The sequence below is a fragment of the Meles meles genome, chromosome 7, assembly GCF_922984935.1.
Source record: "Meles meles chromosome 7, mMelMel3.1 paternal haplotype, whole genome shotgun sequence".
Lineage (NCBI taxonomy): Eukaryota > Metazoa > Chordata > Mammalia > Carnivora > Mustelidae > Meles > Meles meles.
The window spans coordinates 26,288,026-26,313,497 of NC_060072.1; the positions used below are offsets into that span (position 1 = coordinate 26,288,026).

At 37.8% G+C, this 25,472-nt stretch overlaps 1 protein-coding gene across 2 annotated transcripts in view; it reads left to right on the plus strand.

Annotated features, from left to right (window-relative positions):
- CEP83 (centrosomal protein 83) overlaps nucleotides 1-25,472 on the plus strand; it is a 138,433-nt gene that overhangs the window by 105,771 nt on the left and 7,190 nt on the right. For both annotated transcript variants that reach the window (XM_046013469.1, XM_046013470.1), the window contains exons 11-13: nucleotides 11,152-11,227; nucleotides 14,455-14,612; nucleotides 17,052-17,181. In XM_046013469.1, the coding sequence (XP_045869425.1) occupies nucleotides 11,152-11,227; nucleotides 14,455-14,612; nucleotides 17,052-17,181 (364 nt within the window). The remainder of the gene's footprint in view (nucleotides 1-11,151; nucleotides 11,228-14,454; nucleotides 14,613-17,051; nucleotides 17,182-25,472) is intronic.

The window sequence follows — 25,472 nt, forward strand, 5'->3', positions numbered from 1 at the left end:
TGGCAGTTCTGATTTTCTAATTTATAAGTCTACCTACCTAAACTAGATCTATTTTGGTCATTTATTAAAATATTCATGATTGTAAGCTTGTCATATTTAGAATTTATAATAGGTCAGCAAGAGACTACCTGTAGAGAAAAAGATCTTGCTTAAGGAGCTGAAAAGTCTCAGTCATATAAACCAGAAGTATCCATTTATTTACAAACAACAAATATCTGTGATAAGTAGGATTAATTACAGCTTTTGCAGATGCTTTAAATTATTAATTATATACTAGTGTCCTGTCCTCATTAAAGTGGTTTCTTCCTAAATTACATTATTAAATAACAAAATTGTTACTTTTATTTTTAATTTTTTAATTTTTTATTAACATATAATGTATTATTAGCCCCAGGGGTACAGGTCTGTGAATCGCCAGGTTTACACACTTCACAGTACTCACCATAGCACATACCCTCCCCAATGTCCATACCCCCACCACCCTCTCCCTCCCCCCTTCCCCCCGGCAACCCTCAGTTTGTTTTGTGAGATTAAGAGTCTCTTATGGTTTGTCTCCCTCCTGATCCCATCTTGTTTCATTTATTCTTTTCCTACTCCCCAAACCCCCCACATTACGTCTCCCCTTCCTCATATCAGGGAGATCATATGATAGTTGTCTTTCTCCGATTGACTTATTTCGCTAAGCATAATACCCTCTGGTTCCATCCATGTCATCGCAAATGGCAAGATTTCATTTCTTTTGATGGCTGCATAGTATTCTATTGTATATATGTGTGTGTGTTGTGTGTGTATATACATATACATATATATATATACATATATATATATACATATATATATATGTATATATATATATATATCACATCTTCTTTATCCATTTATCTGTTGATGGACATCTAGGTTCTTTCCATAGTTTGGCTATTGTGGACATTGCTGCTATAAACATTCGGGTGCACATGTCCCTTTGGATCACTACATTTGTATCTTTGGGGTAAATACCCAGTAGTGCAATTGCTGGGTCATAGGGTAGTTCTATTTTCAACTTTTTGAGGAACCTCCATGCTGTTTTCCAGAGTGGTTGCGCCAGCTTGCATTCCCATCAACAGTGTAGGAGGGTTCCCCTTTCTCCGCATCCTTACCAGCATCTGTCATTTCCTGACTTGTTAATTTTAGCCATTCTGACTGGTGTGAGGTGGTATCTCATTGTGTTTTTGATTTGTATTTCCCTGATGCTGAGTGATGTGGACCATTTTTTCATGTTTCTGTTGGCCATTTGGATGTCTCCTTTGCAGAAATGTCTGTTCATATCCTCTGCCCATTTTTGATTGGATTATTTGTTCTTTGGCTGTTGAGTTTGATAAGTTCTTTATAGATTTTGGATACTAGCCCTTTATCTGATATGTCATTTGCAAATATCTTCTCCCATTCTGTAAGTTGTCTTTTGGTTTTGTTAACTGTTTCCTTTGCTGTGTAAAAGCTTTTGATCTTGATGAAGTCCCAATTGTTCATTTTTGCCCTTGCTTCCCTTGCCTTTGGTGATGTTCCTAGGAAGCAGTTGCTGCAGCTGAGGTCTAAGAGGTTGCTGCCTGTGTTCTCCTCAAGGGTTTTGATGGATTCCTTTCTCACCTTGGGGTCCTTCATCCATTTTGAGTCTATTTTCACGTGTGGCATAAGGAAATGGTCCAGTTTCATTTTTCTGTATGTAGCTGTCCAATTTTCCAACACCATCTGTTGAAGAGACTATTTTCTATTGGACATTCTTCACTGCTTTGTCGAAGATAAGTTGACCATAGAGTTGAAGTTCTATTTCTGGGCTCTCTATTCTGTTCCATTGATGCATGTGTCTGTTTTTGTGCCAGTACCATACTGTCTTGATGATGACAGCTTTTTAATAGAGCTTGAAGTCTGGAATTGTGATGCCACCAACTTTGGCTTTCTTTTTCAATATTCCTCTGGCTATTTGAGTCTTTTCTAGTTCCATATAAATTTTAGGATTATTTGTTCCATTTCTTTGAAAAAGAAAGGTGGGATTTTGATAGAGATTACATTAAATGTGTAGATTGCTTTAGGTAGCATAGACATTTTCACAATATTTGTCCAATCCATGAGCATGGAACATTTTCACATTTCTTTGTGTCTTCCTCAATTTCTTTCATGAGTACTTTATAGTTTTCTGAATATAGATTCTTTGCTTCTTTGGTTAGGTATCTAGGTATCTTATTCCTAGGTATTTTATGGTGCAATTGTAAATGGGATTGACTCCTTAATTTCTCTTTCTTCTGTCTTGTTGTTGGTGTAAAGAAATGCAACTAATTTCTGTGCATTGATTTTATATCCTGACACTTTACTGAATTCTTATACAAGTTCTAGCAGATTTGGAGTGGAATCTTTTGGGTTTTCCACATATAGTATCATATCATCTGCAAAGAGTGATAGTTTGACTTCTTTGCCAATTTGGATGCCTTTAATTTCTTTTTGTTGTCTGATAGCTGAGGCTAGGACTTCTAGTACTATGTTGAATAGCAGTGGTGATAATGGACATCCCTGCTGTGTTCCTGACCTTAGCGGAAAAGCTTTCAGTTTTTCTCCATTGAGAATGATATTTGCGTGGGTTTTTCATAGATGACTTTGATGATATTGAGGTATGTGCCCTCTATTTGGGTGTATTTGGGTTCTTTCCAAATTTCCTCTTGTGACTGAGTTCTAGCTTCAGAGCATTGTGGTCTGAAAATATTCAGGGAATGATTCCAATCTTTTGATACTTGTTGAGACCTGATGTATGACCAGGATGTGATCTATTCTGGAGAATGTTCCAGGTGCACTTGAGAAGAATGTGTATTCTGTTGCTCTGGGATGGAATGTTCTGAATATATCTGTGACATCCATCTGGTCCAGTGTGTCATTTAAGGCCTTTATTTCCTTGTTGATCTTTTGCTTGGATGATTTGTCTGTTTCAGTGAGGGGAGTGTTAAAGTCCCCTACTATTATTGTATTATTGTCAATTAGTTTCTTTGATTTTGTTATTAATTGGTTTATATAGTTGGCTGCTCCCACGTTAGGGGCATAGATATTAAAATTGTTAGATCTTCTTGTTGGACAGACCCTTTGAATATGATATAGTGTCCTTCCTCATCTCTTATTATAGTCTTTGGCTTAAAATCTAATTGATCTGATATAAGAATTGCCACCCCAGCTTTCTTTTGATGTCCATTAGCATGGTAAATTGTTTCCCACCCCCTCACTTTAAATCTAGAGGTGTCTTTGGGTCTAAAATGAGCTTCTTGTAGACAGAATATTGATGGGTTTTGTTTTTTTATCCATTCTGATACCCTATGTCTTTTGATTGGGGCATTTAGCCCATTTACATTCAGGGTAACTATTGAGAGATATGAATTTAGTGCCATTGTATTGCCTGTAAGGTGACTGTTGCTGTATATTGTCTCTGAAACTTTCTGATCTACACTTTTAGGCTCTCTCTTTGCTTAGAGGACCCCTTTCAGTATTTCCTGTAGAGCTGGTTTGGTGTTTGCAAATTCTTTCAGTCTTTGTTTGTCCTGGAAGCTTTTTATCTCTCCTTCTATTTTCAATGATAGCCTAGCTGGATATAGTATTCTTGGCTGCATGTTTTTCTCGTTTAGTGCTCTGAATAGATCATGCCAGCTCTTTCTCGCCTGCCAGGTCTCTTTGGATAAGTCTGCTGCCAATCTAATATTTTTACCATTGTATGTTATAGACTTCTTCTCCCGGGCTGTTTTCAGGATTTTCTCTTTGTTGCTAAGACTTGTAAATTTTACTATTAGGTGTGGACCTATTCTTATTGATTTTGAGGGGGGTTCTCTGTACCTCATGGATTTTGATGCTTGTTCCCTTTGCCATATTAGGGAAATTCTCTACAATAATTCACTCCAATATACCTTCTGCTCCCCTCTCTCTTTCTTCTTCTTCTGGAGTCCCAATTATTCTAATGTTGTTTCGTCTTATGGTATCACTTATCTCTTGAATTCTCCCCTTGTGGTCCAGTAGTTGTTTGTCCCTCTTTTGCTCAGCTTCTTTATTCTCTGTCATTTGGTCTTCTATATCACTAATTCTTTCTTCTGCCTCATTTATCCTAGCAGTAAGAGCTCTGTTTTTGAGTGCACCTCATTACTAGCTTTTTTATTTCAACTTGGTTAGATTTTATTTCTTTTATTTCTCCTGAAAGGGCTTTTATTTCTCCAGACAGGGTTTCTCTAATATCTTCCATGCCTTTTTGAGCCCGGCTAACACCATGAGAATTGTCATTCTGAACTCTAGATCAGACATATTACCAATGTCCGTATTGATTAAATCCCTAGCCTTCAGTACTGCCTCTTGTTCTTTTTTTTGTAGTGAGTTTTTCTGCCTTGTCATTTTATCCCCATAAGAATATGAAGAAGAATATGAAGGAGGGAATAAAATGCTAAAAGGGTGACAAAGACCCCAGGAAAATGTGCTTTAACCAAATCAGAAGAGACCCCAAATCATGGGGGCAATAAAGGGGGTAAAAAGAAGTTCAGAAAAAAATTAAAAAAGAAGGAAAAATATACAAATGAAAAAAAATATATATTAGGCTGGTAAATAGAACGGGGTCACCCACTTAATTTGGGGAGTATTTTGGTCTCTGAGAAGAAACTACCTCCCAAAATTTTAAAGAATGAAAAACATATATAAGGGTAAACACAATGAAGGGATGGAATATGACTATAAAGATGAAAAAAAATTTTTTTAAACATTTCTAAAAAAGGAGTTGATACAATAAGTTGCTTGGGAGAATAAAGAAAAAGAAAGTGGAGAGAATTTGCTCAGGCTGGAGACTAGAACAAAGCCCTGTACTAGATTTAGAGTATATTTTCATCTATTAGAAGATGTTGTATCCCAAATTTTTTTAGAAGAAAAAACCCTATGTGTATACAAAAAATAAAGTTAGATACAATGAAGGATAAAATATGACTATAATAATGAAGGTTCAAAAAGATTTTTTTTTTTATGAAAGGTATTGTTAAGACAAACTAGTTAAAAAATGTTAAAAGAGGAAAGGGTAAAAGTTAAAAAATTTAGAAGAAAAAAATAAAATAAAAAAAAATTAACTTTGCAAGACTAAAGAATCATGGGGAGAAAGCCATGAATTCCATGCTTTGCTTTCTCCTCTGGAATTCCGCTGTTCTCCTTGGTAAGTGAGCTTGGTCTTGGCTGGATTTCTTGCTGATCTTCTGGGGAGAGGCCTGTTGTACTGATTCTCAAGTGTCTTTGCCTGAGGCGGAATTGCACCGCCCTTACCAGGGCCCAGGCTAAGTAATCCACTCACATTCTCTTCCGGGAGCTTTTGTTCCCTGAATGCTTTCCATAGAGTTCCAGAGGACTGGAATGAAAATGGCAGCCTCTCAGTCTCTGGCCTGGAGGAGCAGAGAGCTCAGGGACCCACTCCTCAGTGTGCCCTTAGAGAAAAGCCCTCAATCACTCCCGTCTCCCTGGCCTCTGGGTGCGCTTTGAGCTCACCTGGCCTGTGACCAAGCGTCTCTGTCTCTGGCACACAGCCCTACCTGGAGTCTTCAAACCCTGCAGATCCCTGCGCTCTTCTGGGGGGGGGGGGGGTTCCTCCCCAGATCTTGTGGGGTCTCTCCTCACAGAGCAGTGGCCTGTGCCATGGACCACAATTTAAGGTAACCCTGAGTTTAGAGCTCACTCCTCGGCTCCTTCTCTGTAGCCAGCTTCCCCGCTCTATTACCTGCGAGCTCTGTGGCACTCAGACACCCCCGATCCCTCTGTGACCCTGTGGGACCTGAGACCACGCTGTCTCCGCATGGGCTTCCCCCTGGCTTAGCCTCTGGAGGGATGTCCCTCAGTGGAGCAGACCTTTAAAAGTTCTGATTTTGTGCTTCATTGCTCTCCCACTTGCCAGGAGCCGGCCCCTACCCCTGTGGTCTGTCTTCCCGTCTCTTTGGATTCACTTCTCCGCTGGTCCTTTCAGAAAGTGTTCGATTTTCTGTTTCTGGAATTGCTGCTCTTCTCTTCGATCTCCTGTTGGGTTTGTAGGTGTTCGGAATGGTTTGATAAGCTGTCTAGCTGATCTCCTGCTACCTGCTGTTGTCTCAGCCTGCTACTTCTCCGCCATCTTGACTCCTCCCAAAATTGTTATTCTGATAGTATTCTGTATTTCAGGAGACTGTCCCACCCCACAATGAGTTTATAAGATTGACAGTTACCTGCAAATTAAAAATATAGAGAAGTTATTTAAAATTTTAAAATATTTTAAGGAGGATTTTATTTATTTTTAAAGATTTTATTTATTTGAGAGAGAACGAGAAAGCACAAGCAGTGGGGAGGGGCAGAAGGAGAAAGAGAAACAGGCTCTCCAATGTGGGGCTCTATCCCAGGCCCCCAGGATCATGACCCAAGCTGAAGGCAGATGCTTCATCATCTGAGGCACCCAGGCATCCCTGGAGAAGGATTTTAAGTAAGAAACTTGTCAACTTTTGGTTGTGACAGTAATGCAATTCCAGCTAACAAGTGAAGAAAGGGTCTTTATTAGCAGACATAAATTGTGGAAAGAACAGAGATTGTGCTGGTCTCACGGACATCTTGATAATAGAAACCGTCTTCCCTCCTTTCATCTCACTCCTCTCCTCTAACCCTTGTATCTATTTCTCTCTTACTGCTTTCTCTGTGAAGCCAAGACTTTATTTTTGAAATCGAAGGAGATAGGATTCTTACTTGATGTAAGTCAGAAAAATCTAGAAAAGAAGTTGGGCCTGGTTCACATGCCCATCCCTGAGTCCATCACTACGACGAGGGGAATAGCGGACTCTGACTCAGCCTAGGTTTTATGCCTATTTCAGAATGGTGGAGGTGGGGAAAGTATGGTTTGTTACCAGAAGTGAAGAGCATAGGTATGTTGGGGAAAGAGCAGCAATTACCAGCTCAAGGAAAGGGAACGTGATCATTTAAATTAATCCTATAGTGAATCCCTTATTTTTTGCATTGCTTAAAGCCAGAGCTCTTATTTTCCACTTGTGGCTTTCTGATTTTTTTTTTTTTTTCAGAAACATTGAAAAAAAAATATCTGTTACTTAATATGCCTCCTTTCTATTTATATTTCATCTTCAGATGAATTATCTGTTGTGTATCATCTTACTGGGCAGGAAGGGACAATACTTGGGCAGTTGGACAAGTTCTGTTCCAGAATTTGAACTGTAGAGTCAGTGATAGATGAATATGTGGCAACATTTGAAGAGCAGACAGTTCTTTAGTATGCCCTTACTGGTGATTCTGTCAATTATTTTAGCCTGGTTCTGGTTCTGTAGTTTCCTGTTGATTCAATGAGTCTCATACCCTCCCAGGAAAGTTTCTTTTTGCTAATAATGGCCAGACTCAGAACTTGGGAGGCTGATACAGAATTAGTAGTGATGTAGAACTATTTAAATCTAATTTTTAAATTAATAAAAATTTTAAAAAATTAAAAATTTAGTTCTTCCGTTGCACTGTTTGAAATGTGCACTATTTGAAATAGCCACGTGTAATGAGCTAGTGGCTATCATATTGAGCGGTACCAATTATAGAACATTTCCATCATTTAAAAAAAAAAATCAGATAGTACCATTGGACTAAAAATTCCCTAAGGATAGGGATTCTGTTTTTGTTATTCTCTGGTATATCTGTGACACTTAGGATTAAGCTTAGCATTTGTGGGTAGTCAGTAAATACTTGTTGGATGTTGAAATGACACACTTGAGCTGCCTGTCATAGAAAACCTAGGCAATAATGATCATAATTAGCTACCTGTACTTTGAAGAGAACTTGGAATGATTCCATCTCACTGTTATTCCTATTGTCTCTGTTTAAACTTTTATGTAGTTCCATTTTCTGTTGTACCTTGGCCCTCTGGTCTGCCAACTATCTACCAACTATTAGCTGGTCTACCAACTATTTCTCCTTCAATTATTTCCATAATTACTTTAAAAATATGAAGTACTTGATCTCATAGTTTCTCATTTGGCAACTTATTCATCCTTCACTTTTTGATTTCTGCTCATGGCTGACCCATTAAACTCAACAATTTTTGCTGTAGTCTCTGAAATCTCTATTCCATTACCAATAATTTCTTTTTGCAGTCTCCACATTTTTAAAAAATGAAACCTGACCTTGTCCTGGCAACCTTTTAGAAGGTTTTTAAGTGGAATTGTTCTTCTTTCCTCTTTCCTGCAACTGGGGACCAAAAAGGAAATCTGTGTTTGTGAACCCCACTTTTGCTTCTAGACAATTGTTTGACTAACTTGGGTTAAAATGGTTTTGCTTTTGATAATCATTGTGTCCGTCTTATTTCCATTTTCTTTTCTGTCAATGACTAACCTATATGATGTTCCCCAATAGTCACTGAAGACCTTGACTTCTGATTCAATTTGTTTTTATTTTCTATCCTTTGTCATTGTTCTTTGTGACTGCACCATTCATATTGCTGTCCCATCTAACACCTTAGCCCTATAGTTTATCTTCTCTCTGGTATTCTTTATTTTTATTCCACTTTAGCAGGCCCTACACTTAGCTGTTTCTTGGACTTTGCCATCCCTTAGAACTGACCATTTCAAGGACATAATTTTTTTCTCTTATCCACTTCAATCTCACTGAAGACACTGCAGTTTGATATTCAAATTGATATTCAAACAAGTTCTCGTACTTTCTTTCTTCCTCTAGTCTGTTAGCCTGGCTCCCTTGCTTCCCATTCAGCTTGGAATCTGTTTGTCCACTATTCAACTGTGCTCTTACTTGTACCTGAAAAAAGGGTCCTGGATGTAAATTCTCTCAACTTCTCATGGAGAGTTTCTATATCCTCATCTATTCTTTCCTCCCTTTCTATTTTAATGAAGATACCTATTTCCCTTTACTTCTCAAGAGTTCTGAATCCCATCCTTTTTGTTTCTCTAGAACATTATCTTCTTCATCTGTGTCTGATTTCCAAGATCCAGCCCAAATTGCATTTGTCTTATGTAGCCTTTACTGATACCGTTTTTTTTTTTTAAGAGACAGAGAGAGGAGTAGGGGAGATGGAGAGAGAGAATCTTAAGCAGTCTTCACAGTGGCATGGAGCCTGACACAGGGCTCAGTTTCAACAACCCTGCGATTATGACCTGAGCTGAAATCAAGAGTCAGAGGCTTAACCAACTGAACTACCCAGGCGCCCTGCTTTTACTGATATCCTAATGAAAGTTAATTAATTGCGCTTTCTTCTATTACTTTTTAGTTCTCTTTTAAGACTTGCTTCCTTTTGATTTGTTGTGACATACCTTAAATATTCAAAATCTTCTCATCAAAAGAGATACTATACTTTGTTCCTTTTGAAATAATTTGTTCTGAACTCTTTTGTTACTGGGATTAGGACCATTGAATTTATTCACTAAATCCTAATCAGCTCTATTAATTTTTATTTATGTTAAATTCCATTATCCCTTATAATCCTAACTAATGATCTCAAATCATGGACTAATTATTTTTTTAAAAACCCAACATATCAGTTATAGATTCTGACCCTGCACTGCTTTAGTGAACTGAAGAAAACTTTGTATGTTATCTTTTATAGTCTACCATAATGGTGTTCTTACTCCTTTCATATTATAGTGAAAGTCAAATACTCTTTATCATTAGTTTCTTTGACTTCAGTTTTTATTTGTAGGGCATTGTTTCCTTTCTTATCAATATAACTTATTTAGAAAACATTTAGGCCACATTGCTTTCTGAACAGGATTTGCTTTCCTGTTGATTCATCAGGTATATCCAAAATCTTGACCAGAGCTAAGATTTACTTGGGGCCTAACTTTCTAACTCTGGACCTGAGTTGGGACCCACAGTGTTTTCTCCTCTGTTTCTATTGTCATAACTTTGTAGAAAGAAACCTTTATTAACTCCATAATCTAAAAGCACCAAGTTAATAACATCCCTAAACATTTAAGGGTGAAATGCATGGAAAGTTTGAGAGAATAATAAGAGAGTTGGAATTGTGAAATAAGAGTATGACTGGTACTGTTAAAGGAGCAAAGTAAGAGCAAGATTGTCCCTTTTCCTTTAGATCCATTGTTTCTGGCATTTGTATGTAAATATCTCAGGAAGCATTGGGTCTTTGGTTTCTGCCATGTCACATTGTCCCTTACACATTTACATGTCTAACCTAAAATTTGGGTTGATTCGTTTAGTTCATCTACAAATATTTATTGACTGCTTATTAGTGTTTAAAGCATAGCCCTAGGTCTTGAGACTGTTGTCTTTCTAATAAGCAGTTCTAATTGGATTGATAAGGCATGCTAATAATGCCAAACTGTATATACTAAATGCCAGATGATTTGTATTTCAGATAAGCGTTAAAAGAATTTTAAAAAGGGAGCGGTTGAGGACATATCCTATCACATATTGGCATATCCTGTTAGCTTTAAGTCTTTCTCATGTGGTTGGTCATTTGGTTACCAGAGATACTCTACGTTTTAAGGTCCTTTTGAAAAGGACACACATTGTGTAAACAGGAGTCAGCTTCTCCCTCTCCCTCTGTGCTCTCTCTCTCTCTGCTCTCTGTCAAACAAGTAAATAAAAATTTAAAAAATGACCAGCCTTAATTAAATGCCTGTTTTGCTATAGATATCAGAGTGGGCATTAAAGATACATTGAGGAGCTCCACAACCAAGTAGGGAGCAGGTGCGGTAGCAGCGTATCTGAAAGATATGAAATACTGTATGGTGATAAAGATGGCTTCTCCCACACTGGATGACTTTCTGAGGCCTTAGCGACACACTGTTCACTCTTCCACCAAAGGCCATCTGTTCAGGTTGTTCTCTATGTTTATCAAAATCCTACTCATCAGACTTATATCTCCATGTAAACAGTCTCTCATCTTAGACATACTTGATTTCTCATTTTCTCTATGGGGGTAGTTTGTAGTTTTTTCCATAGCAAAAGCAGAAATTTGTTACATTTTAGTTATATGTGAACACACTTAACTGCCTAAAGTCAAAATCTTTTTCGTTTTATCTGCCACTTTGCAAGCACAATTTCTGGTGTTAATATGGGTACCCCCAAATGATTATCTAATTAATTGATTGAAATATATTAACTATGGATTCTTAATAATGTTTTTTGTTGGGTTGTGATATTTAGGTTAAAACTTCAACAACAAATTGTGAATATTGAAAATGCAGAGAAAGAAAAAAATGAAAATTCTGACCTGAAACAGGTATGATTTTAGCAGACATTGTTTTTATTTCTTTAAGTGCTTCTTTAAGTCTGTATTTTGAATGTGTGTGTTATGATATCTTTTATTGAAGTCTAAGTAACATACAGTGTTATATTAGTTTGAGGTGTGCAATATAATCATTCAACAATTCTTTACATTACTCAGTGCTCATCATGATAAGTATACTCTCTCCCCAACCCCCATTATGGTAACTATACTCTTAATCCTCTTTACTTCACCCATCTTCCTCTCTGGCAATCACCAGTTTGTTCTGTGTATTGAAGGGTCTGGTTTTTTGTCTTTTTTTTTCTTCATTTGTTTTGTTTTATTTCTTAAATTCCACATATGAGTGAAATCGTATGGTTTTTGTCCTTGTGACTTATTTCACTTAGCATTATACCCCCTAGAGTCATCCATGTTTTTGCAAATGGCAAGACTTTATTCTTTTTTAGGGCTGAGTAATATTCCATGGTATGTATATACCACCTCTTCTGTATATATTAATCCGTGGATGGACACTTAGGTTGCTTGTATGTGTGTTGTGTATGTGTGTTTTTTGAATCTATTGGAATTTCACATATCAATATTTTGAAAATATAGTCATTACAATTGATAATGTATTGATGAGGTTGACAATGATAAAATGTTTAAATCTCTTTAAGTTCTAGATAATAAGCTGCTTTTCCTAACTGCTGTTTTTCTGAAGGTCTTTATATGCTGCGGCTGAATTTATATGCTGAATTTAAAATTCATTTTTAAAAAATGAATTTTTTAAAATTGTAGTTTAAAGAATAGTATTTTAATAATCTGATTTTAAAAGTTGATTAGAAAGATTATCTAGGTTTTAAGTTCCCTGTAGCATTGACTTGTAACTTTATTTCTTGCTCTATGAGCTGCATCTTATTATATCCCTATGAAATGTGAAATCTAAGGGTTGTACTTGTGGAAGGAAATTTGTACTTTATTTTTTTTTTTTTTAAGATTTTATTTATTTATTTGACAGAGAGAGAGGTCACAAGTAGGCAGAGAGGCAGGCAGAGAGAGAGGAGGAAGCAGGCTCCCCGCAGAGCAGAGAGCCCGATGCGGGGCTCGATCCCAGGACCCTGAGATCATGACCTGAGCCGAAGGCAGCGGCTTAATCCACTGAGCCACCCAGGTGCCCCAGGAAATTTGTACTTTAATTAAAGTTATTTGGGTTTAAGAAAAATTTATATGTCCATAGCCCGCTCCCCCTCTCCCAATCCCACCTCCCCCCAGCAACCCCCAGTTTGTTTTGTGAGATTAAGAGTCATTTATGGTTTGTCTCCCTCCCAGGGGGAGCGGGCTATGGACATTGGGGAGGGGAGGCGAACCATAAGAGACTATGGACTCTGAAAAACAACCTGAGGGTTTTGAAGGGTCAGGGGTGGGAGGTTGGGGCAACCTGAGGGTTTTGAAGGGTCAGGGGTGGGAGGTTGGGGGAACAGGTGGTGGGTAATGGGGAGGGCACGTTTTGCATGGAGCACTGGGTGTTGTGCAAAAAGAATGAATACTGTTACGCTGAAAAAATAAATAAAATGGGGAAAAAAAAAGAAAAATTTATATGGGCAAAACATGGAAGAGTGTTCTTTATTATTATTTTTTTGTTTAAAGTTGTGAGGTAGTGAAGATTCCATTTTCAGGATTTATGCTTGCAAGCTAGCTGGTATTACTTTCCACATGCAGTTGTGGTTTCTAAGTCTCAACTAGGCAGACATAATGTTTGATACTCTGAGAGAAGTTACTTAGTACCATGGGCATTGGGCTTTCTGTCATTTACTAGATAATGAAAGATATTAAGCTCCTTAAAAGTTACTTGTTCAGTCAACTGTAATACAAATTTAATATTTACAACTCTAGTTAAAAATAAAGACTGGAGTAGTTCTTCATGGAGAAATTTATTCTAAAGTACAAATCTGAGACATACCATTTTACTTTATTCTGACAATTGCTCTTTCGATATACACAGTCCTGTCTTCTTTGGTTTGCTGCTTTCAGGAAATAATGGAATTATTTTGCATTTATTTAATTTATTGAGTAAAGAATCTGGTTTCTTTCAACTCTTGAGTCTCATAATGGGTTCCTTTGGTCCTGTGTCTCTTGATTCTCTCCTTCTAAGTTTTCTCAGAGGATGGCTAAGAAGTAAGACAAGGTGAAAGAAAATGAGTATTCGCTGGGGTACCTGGGTGGCCCCGTCAGTTAAGTAAGTGTCGGCCTTTGGCTCAGGTCATGATCCCAGGGTCCTGAGATTGAGCCCCTCATCAGGCTCCCTGCTCAGCTGGCAGTCTGCTTCTGCTTCTCCTCCCCCTGGCACTTGTGTTCTCACTCCTTCTCTGCCTCTCAAATGAATAAAATCTATAAAAAAAAAAAATAGAAAATGAGTATTTGTTAATTAATTGGTAAAATGGCTTATGGAGGAAGTAGGTGTAACTGTTCCAAGTGAAGATTATTCCGATGTATCTTAAAAGCCTGTTAATTTGTAACTAGATAATTAGCTACTTTTCATGAGAAAAAATACTCCTAGATAAAGGTAAATTAGGATGTAGAAAAAATCTGAGTGACATTTCATGGTTTGATAAATGGCTCTAGGGGCCAGGGAATCCTTGCCATTCATTAAATTTCTTAGAATATCTTTCTTCTGCCCAACACTAGATGTATGGAATGCTTTGAAACTTCTTAAAAACAATGCAAGATTGATCCCTTCTGTATTTATGATTCCTAACTATTTAAAAAGCAGAACTCTTGGAAGGGTTGCTGATCATAGGGTATATGGAAATGGAAGAATAGATCTCCTTAGCAGCTTTCCCATCTGATGTGCTTTTAAAATCTGTTCGTTCCTAGGAGGCTATCGGAAGTCCAATGGAGAATCTCTCTAATGGTTGGATTCTCCTTTCTCACTTCTCTTATTCTCCTTCTTATATCCTTTTTCCTACTCCCAATACCTCTTCCAACCTGTTTATTTTGGGAAGAAGGGGAGAGGACTTAGCGGCAGACTAAGGAATCTGGTTCTTGATAGTCTGGTTATATTAAGAATGATCCTATACTATTGGATCCTAGTGCTGTTGCTGTGCATTATTTAATTTCTGAGTGTCCTCAAGGACACATGAGTTGGGTGGGACATTTGAGAAGGAAGAGCTTACTATCCTCTGCCTTTCTCATATGGTATTACGTATGTGGCCTTATGTTTCTCTTCTTTCTTTTCTTTTAAGCAAATCAATAGTTTGCAGAACCAAGTGACCTCGCTTGCACAGTCAGAGAATGAGTTGCTGAATTCAAACGAAATGCTGAAGGAAATGGTGGAGAGGTTAAAACAAGAATGCCGAAATTTAAGAAGCCAAGCTGAAAAAGCACAACTGGAAGTTGAAAGGTAGAGTTTGCTCTTTTTTATGTACAAACTATTTCTTCTTTCTGCTATATTATAGTAATTCTTTTAGTGATGATTCCAATGTTGAATGTGTTTTGGGAACTAGTTACAAATACCCTTTGACACTGTACAATGGTATTAGGTAATGTACTTTCTATTTCTAGAGAATGAGCTTTATGGACTCTTGAATTGTTTAAAAAAAAAAGGCGTTTAGGGCAGAAGACTTTTTAAAATTCTGTCTAACCACAATATTCTGAAAACCCTCAGAGAAACACTTTTTTATTCATTGAGTAAACCAATACAGTGATACATTTTAAAAAAATTTTAAAAAATATTTTTTTTATTTATTTGACAGAGAGAGAGAGAGAGCACAAGCAGGGGGAGCAGCAGAGGGAGAGGGAGAAGCAGGCTCCCCGCTGAGCAAGGAGCCTGATGCGGGACTCGATCCCAGGACTCTGGGATCATGACCTGAGCCGAAAGCAGAGGCTTAACCATCTGAGCCACCCAGGCTCAGTAATACATTTTTTACTTCAACTACCCAAATTATTCTTCTGAATGCCAGAGAACAGAAAAAAAATTCTGTGACTTGCAAAACTTCCTAAAATTAGAACTATAATTTCTTGGATTTTTCCTCTGAACAGTTCGTTTATTTGTTTATTTTTTGGCCTTGAAATTTGTTAGTAATAGTGTGTTGTAAACTGGCAAGGATGTGATTTTGGTGATGTTCAACATCTTATATTCTCTGGAAAATTTTGTTTAGATATGTTAGAAAGCTGCTTTTTTGTATTTGCTTTGTGTTCATAACGTTAGTGTTTTTGTTTGAATTTTCTCTTCTGAAGGTTACTTGGCCACATAAAACTTTTTTTTCCTTCAGTTTCTCATGATTTCAGATTTTAAGGCTTTCACACATGCAAATTTTAAGAAAGTAAGCAGGGTGTTTGTCCATAATACCTTGTGACATTCCACAGGGTCCAAATTATTTTGCTTATATTTTGCAAAAAATAGAAATTTATATTTTGGAATCCTCAAGTGTTTGATTAAAATGCACTTAAGAATTCTAACGACGGTATGGCTAGCAAATTTAAGTAATTGATCATTGGTTTCTGAATGTTACTTAATAGGATTATATAGTAAAAAATAAAGTGTTAATCAAATATGATTTAGGTTCTAGCTAAAACATAGAACATCTGATATCTCATTTTATAAATCTACTTGTACTGCCATATTATATATAGTAATGATACTAAAAATTATGCAAGGTATGCAGAATAACTTCAAATATATATAAGTTATATTTTATCTTAAAATACCATTTATATGGGGGCGCCTGGGTGGCTCAGTGGGTTAAGCCGCTGCCTTCGGCTCAGGTCATGATCTCAGGGTCCTGGGATCGAGTCCCACATCGGGCTCTCTGCTCAGCGGCGAGCCTGCTTCCCTCTCTCTCTGCCTGACTCTCTGTCTACTTGTGATCTCTCTAAATAAATTAAATTAAAAAAAATACCATTTATATGAATTTATTCTAGTCAGAAAACATCCTACATTAAGATTTGATATCTGAGGACGCCTGGGGGGCTCAGTGGGTTAAAGCCCCTGCTTTCGGCTCAGGTCATGATCCTGGGGTCCTGGGATCGAGCCCTGAGTCAGGCTCTGCTCAGCGGGGAGACTGCTTCCCTTCCTCTCTGCCTGCTTGTGATCTCTGTCAAATAAATAAATAAAATCTTAAAAAAAAGATTTGATATCTGGGTTGATTTTTAAAAACAGGTTTTTTTTTTTAATGTTTCAAGTTTTTATTTAAATTCTAGTTAGTTAACATATAGTATAATATTAGTTTCAGGAGTAGTTTAGTGATTTATCACTTAGATATACCAGTGCTCATCACAAGTGCCCTTCTTAATACCCATCACCCATGCTAGATCTAGTTTTTATTAGCTTGGTGGTTATCATGGTTCAAAGCTGGTTATCAAGTGTTTGCCCTGCTGCTGAATTTTAAAAAGGTGTAAACCTTAAGCAGACTCCTTGTTGAGCTGAGAGCCTGACCCTGGGCCTCTATCCCAGGACCCTGCTATCATGACCTGAGCCACAGCCAGACACTTAACCCACTAAGCCCCTGAGGCACTCCCTAGGTATAAGTCTTTAAGCAAATTTGTTAACTACTTTCTAGGCTTCAGTTTCCTTATCTGTAAAATGGAGATGATAGACCTAACTCAAGGGATTATTGTGAAGAATAAATGACGTAGTACACACGCTGTTGTAAGCACAGTGCCTAGTTCACGAGAGGTATTCAGTCATGAGAGAATTAGCAAATATGTGGCCATGCAGGAGAACCTACAGTTGGGTACTTAACAGTGTGGTGAAGCAGGTGGTGAGTTTGATTATACTTGGGATACCATCTTTTTAATCTTAAGAGTTAACTTCCATGTTTTGTGTACATTCTTTTGACAGGACTTTGGAAGGGAAACAGATACAGTGGTTGGAAGAAAAACATAAGCTTCAGGAACGTATCAGTGACAGAGAAGAAAAGTATAATCAAGCTAAAGAAAAACTGCAGCGAGCTGCGGTTGCCCAGAAAAAGGCAAGTGGTTCTTATTAAAGTGATTTCTGTAGAGAAAAACATAATTAACTATTCTGGGAGGATAAAATGTAATTAAAACTGAGATTTTCGTGTATGTTTAATTTGATATTTAAACATGACATTTTGCTATCAACCTTGCAGAGATAAATAGGGAAAATGCAAACTGCTCAACAGGTTTATTTCTAAATTTTATGTTCCAAGTTGGTTTTTCAGAGCCGACATGTGTTTTCCCACAGTGGTTTTTCATTGATAAAGTTTCTAGACTAGCCTATGTAAGTCTTACTTAACTCATTCTGCACTTAAGTTACAGAGTGATTGGGTCTATTTCAATGATGTAACATCCTTATTGTGTTTAAAATGCTTTTTTGTTTCCAAGTCAGAAATGTAGGAGCAAGTATCTCCTTGCCCCTGGAGGAGAAAGTAGGCCCCATGGCTTCTGAAACACCCATAATAGTTACCACAGCTGTGATCTTTTTTAAGTTTCACTTTTGCGAGCATATTTGCTTCATAACCTAAAATCTTTGTTTTATGTTTTATTGGAAATAGTTCAGAGGGTCATGGAAATAATGTAATCAGATGATTCATCTAAGTCAGCGGTTTACAACTTCTTTTCTACTGCAGTAAACCCAAGGAATGTAGCATGGCCCCCTCAGTAACCATGACTCATGGTGCGGTGATTCAGCACTTACTTTCAACAAGATTTGGTGCGTGGGTATGGAGGTTGGGGGTGGGAAGTAGCATTAAAAAAATCCCATAAATGATGTAATATGCCCCCATTTGGTAAGTTCCATTAGTAAGGCCATTTGTTTTGGGGAGGTTTGAGATGAGACGAAGGCCCTTCTAGGCGTAGGCACACCGGTATCTTAATATCTGTATATTTATTGGAAAGGTTAGCTCTTCATATTTGCCTAAGGGAAGAGAACTGTAAATGAATTTGGAAACCAAAGGCACAGTTCCTAGTCACCCATTTATGGTTATTAGATCTAATTGCCAAATGCGTCCTGATAGCTGGGGTGACAATAGAAGTCTACAAGTCATTGCTTCCCCACTTTCTTGGTTCCTGAATATTGCTTTTTCTCTTCCCATAATGCCTGAAGTAGTATAACAGTGAAATTAGAAAACAGCATCTACTCTCTGGGGATTCTCAGTGTTTTATACTCAAAAATAAATACTGTCTTTATTTTCTCCCGTGTCCATCATTTGTTTTTCTTTCTGTCTGTATAAGCACTGAGTACTACAGGTATTGATGGGATTTCGGTGAAGTGTTTTATGCTCGGGATGATCTTAGAAATTTTACTTATGGTTTCTTGTACTGCTTGAAGCTTAGAAGCATGTAAAGCTAGATTTTAACCAAAAAATCAGTAGAAATTATAAGAGCTGATTTTATCTTTCACAGAGAAATGTTTATGTTAAGGTTTTAGAGGTAAGTATTCTAGAGATCAGATTCTAATTACTACTGAGGTTAGTTTGGGTTGACTTCTTTTGGAGCAAAAGTGACATCCAGTGGTGAGAGAGATTACCAACTAATTGTAGGTAACTAGAAAGAGGGGAAGAGCTGATAATTTAAGAAACCTGGCAAAGTAAACTTTCATCAATATTGTGATGTGGAGTGAACTTTTTTTTCTACTGAAATACCTGCCAAATGATGGGTGTGAACATAGGAAATCTCCATATCATTTTTAAAAATGTGATCTGCGGGTTATGATTTTAAGTCATAGGAAATTGTTAAGTTCAATTCAGCGAATAATTATGACCCAGAGCTGTCTCACCTTATGGGACACTTCTTTAGAGGCTTATAAATTTAAAGTGGGAAAATAGACAATATATGTGACATAGAAATACTATAAAAAGTCTTTGAGTGCATATAATTTTAGGGCTGGGGGATTCAGCATTCAGATAGTTTTTACAGATTAGGAAACTGAAGCGGTAGGTAGCCAAGATTACTTGAGTAGTAAGATTCGGTGCCATGACTGAAATGTACATCTTTCTGTTCTTAATCCTGTGTTCTTTCTGTGCTTTTACTCTTTTAATTTCCCAGTTTCTTTGATTTTAAATATTTAACTGCTTTTTTCTTCATTGTACCCATATGAGTCTTATTTCTTGTAGTAGAATAATCACTAGAAAGTTACTTTCTTTTTTTTTTTATTTTATTTTATTTTTTTTTATTTGAGAGGGAGAGAGAGACAGAGTGAAAGAGCCTGAGAGGGGAGGTCAGAGAGAGAAGCAGACTCCCCGTGGAGCTGGGAGCCTGATATGGGACTCAATCCCAGGACTCCAGGATCATGACCTGAGCCGAAGGCAGTCACTTAACCAACTGAGCCACTCAGGTGCCCCTAGAAAGTTACTTTCTTTAATTCAAACTCTTTCCTGTTCAAGTTAAAGATAATGCTTCTATACGAAAATTTTGGCTGTAAGATTACATAAATATAATTCTTAAGAACTTTTTAAGTTCTTTAGATGACAAAAATCATAACTTTCTTATGCAGTAAGACTTAAAACAAGTCACAGTAACTATAGGGCAGAAATCATAATCCTTTAGTGTTGCTTTCCTGTGAGTGATTCTTATAACTGGGGAGTAGCAGCTTTATATTTCCCCCGAGGCTAGAAAAATGGCTCACTGCCATCTGAATAAGTTTATTTACAACTCCTATGCACAAAGCTTATGTCATTTCTGTTAAGTGTTTTTAGGTAAAGTCTTTGTGCGATGATATTTTGCTGCATTGATTTGTTTGGGAAAACTTGACTAGGTATCTTGAGTTGGAATGCCTTTCTGTGACTGTTGGCTTCTGTGTATGTTTTTCTCTATACATCATTGAAGTATAAGTATGAAGAGAGATCTCTTGTTCTGAGCACAGTGGGTTGTACTTTTCCTTTTGAGGCACTTGAGATGACAGCTTGTTATTTTTATTCTAAGGTATATATCTCTGAAATTATTCTTGATTAGATTGTTATTATGAATGTTTTTTGGGGAAAAAATGAACTGTAGTCTTGAAGTTGTAAAATACCTGTTTGAAAATGTTGTGTGGCCTAACATTGTATTATGCACTTAGGGGAAAATAGAAGCCATGATTAATTCCTGTGTTTGATGACCATATAATCTAGCTGGAGAAATAAGATAACATGCAATACCTAAAGAATACTAGTAGTCACTCTCAGGTGATCTGTGTGGATGCTGAAGTTTGAGACCAGCGTCAGGGAGAAGGAAGCCTGAAGATAGTGAGACCACTTCAGAAGCTCTTTTAAGACAGTGAGGCAAGAAGTGTGGAATTTGGGCTTGTGATACAGGAATAAAAGTGAAAAGTGACTCTTTAGAATTATTTTGAAAAGTTATAGGATATGGTGCTAAATAAGAAAGAAAAATATGAAGTGTTTTACCTGTGAGAGGATGTAAATGGAGTTGTCCTGATGGAGTGAAGAACACATGTCAGCTGAGGAGTAGAAAGAGAAGATATGTTTCATTAAATGCATGTCAGATCTGGAGTGATCACAGTGCATCCCTGTACTCATGTCCCAGCACCTTCTGTCAGGGTGCTGTGTAAGTAACTAGAAATAATGGAATGGAAAGCATAGAGATCGGTAATTCAGATTAGAGATAAAGAATTAGACACTTTAGATTTTGGAGATGATTGAAGAATAAAACGACTAAGAATTAAGTTGACTTAGAAAGAGGAGCTAGATTTAGTAGAGGAATGGTCCTGGAGGTAGAAGCTATAATATGGTATTGTAGAAGTCACAGCAAAAGAAAGGTATCAAAGATAAATTGTCCTGTAGCATGATTACTGAAAAGAGTTCATTGAATTTGGCAATAAGATGGTAAAAGAGGTTTGTGTTCTTTTGATTTTTCTATTGCTCCTTTTGTGTTGAATCCTAAGTTTGTGTTCTTTTGATTTTTCTATTGCTCCTTTTGTATTGAATAATACTTTTAACACTAAGACATCCATTTGGCAATTCTTTGATTGTATTGGACCACTAAAGTCAAAATTAAAATCATTCCTTACAGCCAGTTTCCCCTCTGAGCTCTCATTTCTTTGAGGTAGAATGTTATTCTTCCTATCACTTAGGCTTCAAACCTTTGATTCATCCACAGGGCTCCCTTCCCCAGAGCTAGTCACTGTATTGGTTTCCAAGGGGTGCGTAACAAATTACTGCAAACTCTGTGGCTTAAAACATCAGAAAGGTATTATTTCTTAGTCCTAGAGGTCAGCAGTCCAGAATCAAGATGCCTGCAAGGCCATACTCCCTCTAAGGCTGGATCTGTTCCACACTTCTCTCCTAGCTTCTGGTAGTTGCTAGCAGTCCCTGAGTTTTCCTTGGCTTGTAGATACATCATTTCATTCTGTCCCTCTGTCTTCATCGGGTGTTCTTCCTGTGTGTCTTGTGGAATTTACAGTAGTTTTAGAGCATGAAAGATATAAATCAAAGATGACAACTATTCATTGTTAGTCTATGAATAACAAAAGACACTCCTGTCACTCAGGAAATTCCAAGGATTTTAGGAGCTATGTGCTAGAGACCCAGGACAAAGACCAAATAAATTTCTTTCTATATAATGGTCATATTCTGAGGTTCTCAGTGGACATGAATATTTGGGAACACTGCTCAACCCAGAACAGTTATCGGGCTTACAAACTCTTCCTTTATAATGTGTTTGCATTTTTTCCCTCCTCACCTCATTTCCTTTTATTCCTGTTGCTAACATTCTAGCTCAGGATCTATCCACTACCAGATTTCTCTGTATTAATTTAACCAATTTACTCAACAAATTTATTGAGTACCTACTTAATGTATCTGGTAGTTTTGTTCACTGGAATAAGAAGTAAAGACTGTGCTGGGAAGCTTACATTGCATTGTGTGGGTGACAGATTAAAGAAGCAAATATTTGTCTTGTGGAGATGTGTGCTAAGAGGAAAACTAAGAGGGATAGAAGGGGCTCTTTGTTTATTTTTTTAAAGATTTTATTTATTTGACAGAGATCACAAGTAGGCAGAGAGTCAAGCAGAGAGAGAGGAGGAGAAGCAGGCTCCTTGCTGAGCAGAGAGCCCGAAGTGGGGCTCAATCCCAGGACCCTAGGATCATGACCTGAGTGGAAGGCAGAGGCTTTAACCCACTGAGCCACCCAGGAGCCCCAGAAGGGGCTCTTTAAATAGGTGGTCAGGGAAGACTTTTTGATAAGGTAACATTTGAGCAGGGACCTTAAGGAAAGGACGGAGGATGCTGTGTTCCATATGTAGGGGAACAGTATTCTAGACAGAATAGCAAGTAAAAGAGAGAAGCAGGGGTCTGCTTGGTATGCTGAAGAAATGCAGAGGGACAGCTAGGTAGCTGGAATGGAGAGAAGTAGTAGGAGGCCGGGTGATATTTTTATTCTTTGGTTTTTATTCTAAATGTGATAGGAACACACTGGAGGGTTCTAAATTGAAAAATAATATAATCTGCAGTATATTTTAGAAGAATCTCTGGCTGTTGTGTAGAGGGACAAATAGTGGAGTGGTAGTCAGATTCTGTATATATTTTAAAGGTGGAGTTTGCCGTAGTTGTAGAGCATGAAATATGTAAAGCAAAGATGACCAAGATGCTGGGCTTGAGCACTTAGTTAAAATAGACCTGCTACTTACTGACATGGGAAAGACTTTAGAAAGAATAGGTTTGGCAATAAGATAAAGATCCTTCTTTGGGACATGTTAGCTCTTTGAGATACCCATTAGACTTCCACTTGGAGATGTTCAGTAGTCTGGTGGATCCATGAATCGGTAATTCAGGAAGGAGGACTAGAATGGAAATAAAGACTTGGGAGTCCACATCACATAAATGGTACTGAAAGCAAAGGGATTGAATAAGGTCATCTAGAAAGAAAAGGAAGATTAAGAAGAGAACGGGTCTGAGGATTGAACTTTGAGGAATGCTGAAGTTGAAAAGTTGAGAAGAAAAGGAGGAAACAGAGTAGGAGTGGCCAGTACGGTAGGAGAACCAAGAAGATACTGGATGCCAAGTGAAGAAAAGTGCTTCAAGAAAGGTCAACTATATCAAATGATGTTGAGAGTAAGATGATACAATAAGCAATATGAAGACTAGGGATTCATTTGGCTATGCAGTGACTGTTGGTGGCCTTGTCAGGAGTACTTGCCAGATTGAAGTGGAAGATAGAGTTTGTCTAAGAAATTTCATTGTAAAAAGTAGAGAACTGGGGTGGTAGCTAGGGAGGGTTGTGAGTTAAAAGAATTTCTTTAAAGGGAGGGATGAATTATAGAATGATTCCGCAGCAAGGGGAAAATCAGTAATGCAGGAGAAAGGGGGCAATTGCAGGAATGATATCCTTTAGTAGCAATTCAGAAGTGGAAGGCATAGGAACACGGTGTATCTATTATAACTGGGAAAGAGGCAAAATATATGATTATAAATTTCTGGTAAATTGATAGATGTGTGGAAGTTTTCTCCTGATGGGCAATTTTCTAAGTGTATAAAAGATTCCACGTCTTTAGCTCAGACTCTGAAGAATGCAGATGTTGGATACCCGAGGAGAGACAAGAAGTTGTAAAAGAATGTAAGAATTTGGAAGAGTGATTGGATTGGGGAATTAGGAGGAGTGTCAGGTAGCATAGCACATACTCGTGTGTGTGTTTGCCAACTGTGTCCAGTTGTGTAGGTCCAGACAGTAGAGCATTGTATTTAATAAAGATCCAAGTTTTTCCAGGTGAGTTTGAAGAAGAGGGACTTGGGTCAAGGTAATGAGGGTGTCTGCAAAGAAATGATTATAATGAGGGGGTCTAAGGCATTCACTGGGTCTTTTAGTCAACTAACCAACCAGTGCTTTTATTGCATTCTGGCTCATTTCCCGGCACCTGGCAAGTGCTCAGTAAATGACTGGTTGTTTTACAATGATGAGCATTGGGACAGCATTGTCCTGAACCCTGGCTTCAAGCTTTATCTCCAGATTTTCCTCTTAAGAGGCAAATTTCAAAGTCTATCTCATACACTGATGCCATATCAGACTTCTTAAAACAATGTCTTTTACTTATCAGTCCCTTCCTGGAAAGACTTCAGGCAAATGCACATCCCCATTGTACTACAGATTCTCCCTAATTAATTTCTTATCCTTTCTAGAAAGCCTTTTCTCATGATTTGGTACTTACAGACTGGAATTCCTTTCAGAAATCCCTATATTTTGTATTGTATAGTTAATATAGGGCCCAGTTAAGCCTGTACTCTTGTGTGTTTGTGTGTGTGTGTGTGTGTGTGTGTGTGTACTTAAGATTTGATGATAAAATAAATTTTGTATTATAGTTTAAATGAACAATAAAAATAGAGAAATATGACTATTTGGAGATATAATGGAGAAGTTTTAAGATGTTTTAAGATTGCAGATTTATACAATAATACAATGATGAAGTATTAAGCATTATCATTATTAAAATGTCTGCTACTAGTTGAACTAAAATTCCTAAAGGCATATGCTTTTGATAATAACAGACACATTTCTGTGGAGAAGCAACATGGGGGGTTAGGGGGATAGGAGAAGAATAAATGAAACAAGATGGGATTGGGAGGGAGACAAACCATAAATGACTCTTAATCTCACAAAACAAACTGGGGGTTGCTGGGGGGAGGTGGGATTGGGAGAGGGGGAGGGGGCTATGGACATTGGGAAGGGGAGGCGAACCATAAGAGACTATGGACTCTGAAAAACAACCTGAGGGTTTTGAAGGGTCAGGGGTGGGAGGTTGGGGGAACGGGTGGTGGGTAATAGGGAGGGCACGTTTTGCATGGAGCACTGGGTGTTGTGCAAAAACAATGAATACTGTTATGCTGAAAAAAATAAATAAAATGGGGAAAAAAAAACAAAAACTAGAAGAACTGGACAAAGTATTTTAAAAAAATACCTCCATGGAGGGCAGCAAAGAATTAGGAGGCCAAGATCCTGGAGAGGTGGGAAACTGAGAGAGATGAGCATGGCACATGAGGTTGCTTTTACCTTAGAGGAAACTACTGTTTCTAGAAGAGACCTAGCTGAGAGGCTGAGAAGTGAAGCAAAGCTTTTGACAAGTTTACAGGGCTCGGGGAACAAAAATTGGAGTTCACAGTCTGCCAAAGAGAGGATCTCAGGTCTAAGTATGCTACTGCTTTGGGTTGAGACCCTGAAGGGGAAGGATATACCCTTGGACTAAGAATGAACTGTAAAGGGGCACCTGGGTGGCTCAGTGGGTTAAAGCCTCTGCCTTTGGCTCAGGTCATGATCACAGGGTCCTGGGATCAAGCCTGACCTTGGGCGCTCTGTTTGACGGGGAGCCTGCTTC